General features: G+C 47.7%; 1 protein-coding gene across 1 annotated transcript; it reads right to left on the bottom strand.

Moving 5' to 3' along the window:
- foxe3 (forkhead box E3) lies at positions 1-1,960 on the bottom strand. The gene has a single exon (XM_037115028.1). The coding sequence runs from the start codon at positions 1,700-1,702 to the stop codon at positions 437-439; it is 1,266 nt and encodes a 421-aa protein (XP_036970923.1). The 5' UTR covers positions 1,703-1,960; the 3' UTR covers positions 1-436.
- Between the last annotated feature and the right edge of the window lie 3,695 nt (positions 1,961-5,655).

Below are 5,655 nucleotides of genomic sequence, written 5' to 3' on the forward strand. Positions count from 1 at the left end.
AGCAATGATAACACCCTTTAATATTTTTTTTACACATTAACAAACTATTTACATGAAAATCAACAGACTTGAATGAACAAAAACAAACACATGTAAACTTTAAAAATGAAAATAAAAAGTGTAAAACACAGAAATGTGGCACAAGAAGAGACTCTCTGAGAAACAGTCATGGAATGTGTCAAACGGATCTGAAATGGCTTTGCACCTTTTAAAAAGTAGGAATGTTTTGTGGTGAGGCTCGGTCATCTCGTGTCATCAATCACCGAATTTCTCTGACAGGAATGAATCTTTCGTTTAATGTGGCATTCTGGAATATAGTCCTCATATTTCTAAGGTCGTGATATCTCAGTAAACTCTCATGGGGGACCTCTGTGTCTATGGACTCGTTTAGTTGCCTGTAATAAGTCGGATTTGTTTCTTTCTGGCGAGTCATGTTTCACATATACCGCTCCAGTCCCGACGCAAAGTTGGCCTGTCTCATGTAGGTGTTGTTGTAGGAGTTCATGGGGCCGGAGAGGCCCAGCAGCTGCTCCGTGTGCTCGGCGCAGGAGCCCGGGCGCAGCGCCGGCAGGGACAGCCGGTTCCCGTTGCAGTACACCTGCGAGCTCCCCGGAGAGAACCCGGACTGGGTCATGGCGGGCAGGCTCGGGGGAGAGGCCGAGGACGAGTACGGGTACCCGGCGGCCAGGTTGGATGACAGGTTCCCGCTGCTCCTGCTCAGCATGTTCGCCGAGGGGTTCACGGTCTGGCTCTGGAAGCACGCAGACGGGTCGGTGCCGGTGACCGAGCAGCTGGAGGTCATGGTGCCCAGGTCGCCTCCGCCCAGCCCCAGCGCCTGGGAGTTGAGCTCTCCCCCCGGGCCTCCCTGCACCACCGTCTGCTGGCTGATGATGTTGTCGATGCTGAACATGCGCGGCTGTCCTTGGCCGACCCCGGCGGAGGTCTGGTAGTGATGCAGCATGGCCGGATGCGGGGATGTGGCGGTCAGCTGGGAGCCGTACCCGGAGCCTATCCCGGCGTACAGGGTGTTGGGGTACGAGGGCCTGCCCATGGGGGTCGGGGTGAACGCGCTGGAGCTCTGCATGTAGCCCGGGTAGGTGCTCACGTCTGTGCGCTTGAACCTCTTCCTCCTCCTCAGGAAGCTCCCGTTGTCGAACATGTCCTCGGCGGCCGGGTCCAGGGTCCAGTAGTTGCCTTTACCCGGTCTGCCGGGCTCCCGCGGGATCTTCACGAAGCAGTCGTTGAGGGTGAGGTTGTGGCGGATGGAGTTCTGCCACTTCTTGGAGTTCTCCCGGTAGAAAGGAAAGCGCTCCATGATGAACTTGTAAATGCCCCCCAGGGTGAGCTTCCTCTCGGGAGAGTTGGCGATGGCCATGGCGATGAGGGCGATGTAGCTGTAGGGAGGCTTCCCCCTCTGGACGGGCCTCTTCCTGCGGCGGCTCCCGGTGGGCAGGTGCTCCTCGGTCTGGCCCAGGGCGGCCCCGTCCTCCGTGCCGGGACTGCTCCCCCGGGGCTCGGACTTGATCAGGACATTGTCCTTGGACCGGGCCTGCAGCATGAGGGGCGGCGGCGGCTGCGGCAGCGGCGAGTCCAGGCTCACGTTTGGAGACATGACGACAGGACTCGCCTCGGAGGGCGAGTGCTGCGTCTCGGCGGTCATGTTGCACATGCCAGAGAAGTAAGAGTAATTTGCCAGATTCATAAAAGAAACAAAGTGATGGTCTTCTTTCTAGTGGAAAAAATAATAATAATAATAACCACCCGGGGAGAAATCCCAGTGAAAGAGGCAAAAAGGGAGGCTGCGTCTCCTGATCCACTTCTTGGCCAAAAGTAGCCCCCCGTCCTGCCCTGGTGGTGTTTGCTGGTTGGTGTGTCAGTCCAGGTGAGAGAAAGGCGCTGACAGTTTTATAAAGCAGGGCAGGAGTGACGCCACTTGCTCGCTGGTGACGATGGAGGCAGGAGGACCAAAACCCGGGAGGGAATTTTTTAATATTGCTCTGACCCATCACACCCTATCTGACAGTGGCATCACGTGATCCTACTGTTTGAAGGGGTTTGTGTTTTATACCCTTAGAAGTATTTGGGGAGATAAACATGCTTTATTTTGAAAGGGACTTTTTTTGTCAGCTCAGTGTCCAGGGTATATGGTGGAATCCCAGAAAAAAAAAAAGCATTTGGGTAGGCTGAACAGACCATAATTACACATTAAAGCTGAATTAAAGGGGCATTATGTAGTTCTGGAGAGGATATTCAAACTGAATGTTAATATTTACATTATCAGTGAGGTCAGACATATTTATTTGTTTCCATAAGTGAGTAAACAAGATGTTCTCAGGGGGAAAATAGGGGCCCCTGGAATACTGTGAGGAGCTAGATCGGTGGCAGGGTCCGCCACAGATAAAGTCAAACAGTGTGAAATCCTGTTGTCTCTTAAGGTCACTCTGTTTATTCCTCTTATTCAATCATGACAACGAAGATATGTTTATTTATTTAGTTTCTATAGGCCAGAAAAAGAATGAATCAGTCAATGAAGATATTTCTCTTCTGATTTAATTTTTCTTCCTTTAACACACTGAAGCCTCACTGCAACAAGATGTTTGAGATTTACCGATGACCCCTCTCTCTCTCTGTCTCTCTCTCTCTCTTTGTCTCTCTCTCTCTCTCTCTCTCTCTCTCTCTCTCTCTCTCTGAGTGTCTCTGTTCTCCCTCTGCTTTCACTGACAGCTCTGTGTATATCCAGGGCAGAAACAACACTCGCAGAGCTGCTCCGCGCTACTCCAAACCCAACAGTCAATCCACCAATTGAAAAATAATAACAAGCCACTGAAAACAAGCAATTGAGCTATCAAAGCTTTTGGGGAAGAAAAGTAAATATCCCCCTCATTTCATTTTCATTTTTGGAGAGCGATAATCAAACAGTCCCCTGGCCCCGACAGGAGAGGTGTTATCTTATGGATTTTTAAGTCAAAACACCATTCTGCACACAGTCGGTATGCAGACAACACCCTTTTAAACACAAGCATGTCGCAGTGCTTCTAATTGATTGTTTAGGCAAATAGAGGGGTCGGAGTTGATTACAAAAGGGAGAGACACACAGGGAGGGCGACCCGCTGCCATCACTTTTCTTTTCGCAACACGGGGAGAGGCATTGCGGATGAAGCAACGTCTGGACTGAGCATGGCGAGTGTCACCACGTCCCCTCTTACATTTAATAACCTGACGACTCACAGTGAGGTAACAAACTCAAGAACAAAACAGAAGAAAGGAGCCGGAGAGCTTTTTTTTTTTTTTTTTTTTACACCACTACATTTATCTGACAGCTTTAGTTACTCTTCATATGACAGAATTTGTCCCTTCCTCTCAATCAAAAACCATGCATTTCCAAATGGGCTGATTTTTAGTGTTTGTGAAGCTGAAGGATTAAATGTTCCATTTTAGGTTCTCGACTTAATCTTAATGGATCAGCAAGAAGCCTCTGGTGTTAGCAAGAGAATGCATCATCACAGAGCTGAAAACAGGCTGTTCTCTGAAACTGATGAGGATGAGTCTGTACAGGAACATGGCTCTCACTGGCAGAGACACAAACATATGGTGAGCAGACTGAATTATACAGAGGAGCTAAAATTAGCTTGGTCTTAAATATCTGCAGCAGAGACATGACACATATACATTCAGGCAGCAGCAATATTCAAAAACAACCGTACATAAAGACTTTTGATACCTTCAAGGTACAGTATGTGAGAATTAGCCAACTACTGAAATCATACTGAAACCAATGTGATGCTGCACATCACCAGAGTAACCGCTAACTGTTGCTGACATTAGCTAGGTAGCTCAGTTAGCCGTGCAGCTAGTGGTTGAGGCTGGGAGCTCTGGGACCGGGGTCAGTGTTTACAATACCAGCACATTTTAGCTTTGGGCCACGATGGGCTGGAGTTAGCTGGCCAGCATGCTAACCTCATAAAACTTCACAGTGTCCTCAAAGTTTGTTGATCATTTTAATCAAACTTCTGACATATCGCACAGTTAACACGGCCAAGTTTGCTGATTACTACCCACATACCTTAACAGAAATCAGCAGTACTGGTGTTTCCACAGTGTGTCATTAATACTTAATACTTGAATCAATCCTGTAGAAAATGATCTGAACAGTTATTCCACCACTGCAGGTTTAGCGTAAAAAGAAAAAAAGATGTGAATCATACGTGATGGTCCTCACAGTCGCAAGATCTCATCTTACCGGAACACCTTTTTGGAGGTTCTGGAGCAGATTGTGAGATGGCGTTTCCCATCAAAAAAGCACCAAATGATGAAATAACTTTCATTAAGTCTGGCCCTTCAAGCAAAACATTTTGGGCTCCGCTGGAGTAGAATCTATACACAGTGCACTCAAGCTGTTCTGTCCAATATTTCGGTCAAACACCTTGTAAAGAAATGTTATGTGATTTTCCTTTTAATTTGTCACCCTGTCGTGAAGAGAGGAGAGGTGATGAAAGGAATACTCAGGACAACATGGCTAGTTGTCCCTCTAACTAGCCCAACATGAGAAAATATGGCAGCAATGAGCAAACCAGAGTGATTAATCATAACCGCCCACTGCCTTACTGGATGCCTGTTTCCCCGTCACCCTCAGTCTGCCAACACAAAGTAGCTGGCATCACCCCCCCCTCTACAGATGATCGGACCCCTCCCGCCCCAGCCGCAGCTCAGACAACACTAAGCCCAGCTAGCTACTCACAGCCAGTGGCTAACAGCTTCAGACAGGCGTGGGAGCGCGGCTGTATCCAAGCAGGATCTGCCCCCAGAGCTGCCAGGTCAGGCAGGACAAACAGGGGCTCAGGCCAGGAAACGGGCCCTCTGCCCCAGGGCCTGCGGCCTCTTGCTAATCCCTTCTCCTCCTAAACCAGCCCACCGCCCCGCCAGAGCCTCCCTGTACCTCTCTGCTCACCTCCACACTCCCTGTCACTCACCCCGGACTGTGGTCAGATATCATACTTACAATTTTAGTCCCTGTACCCATGTGAGCCAATTTGCACATGCATTTTTTTGTGTACGTTGAAAACCTGTGTTACTATGATGGCAAAATGACCTCATCCAATATCAGAATGATACCATCGACCTGCAGCACTGGGGATCGCATTAAGATCTATAAATTAAAAGAAAAGAGGATCGAAAATGCCGTATTTCTGTTATTTCACTTTCAATTAATTCTGGCCTGGTCAGCATCGTCTTATGCAACAGCTTCTAGCATCATCATTTTTCTGATTATCAGAATCGGTGTGTTGTTTTGTCTTTCAAATTGCAAATAAAATAGATTTTGTAAAATGTCAGCTACTTTGGCTCTGATGCAGGTGAAACTGAAAAGTGACTATTAACTCAAGCCATCAAATTATTTTGGTGGAGTGAAAAGTAAAATATTTGCCTGTAGTGGAGTGGAAGTACAAAGTAGGACTCAAAAGTAGCATGGTAAAATACCAAAGTATCTAGAATATTGCATTTTGAAATTAAATAACAAATCATCATGAATACTCAGTGGACGCAGCTAGTCTGACACTTGGATTGGGGCATTTAACAGTTTGTTGACAATGGATATAGCCATATGCCTGGGTGAAACAACATGTCTATTAATATATCCCGTTAGCATCTATCAAACAA

This window comes from Acanthopagrus latus, chromosome 11 (genome assembly GCF_904848185.1).
Source record: "Acanthopagrus latus isolate v.2019 chromosome 11, fAcaLat1.1, whole genome shotgun sequence".
Lineage (NCBI taxonomy): Eukaryota > Metazoa > Chordata > Actinopteri > Spariformes > Sparidae > Acanthopagrus > Acanthopagrus latus.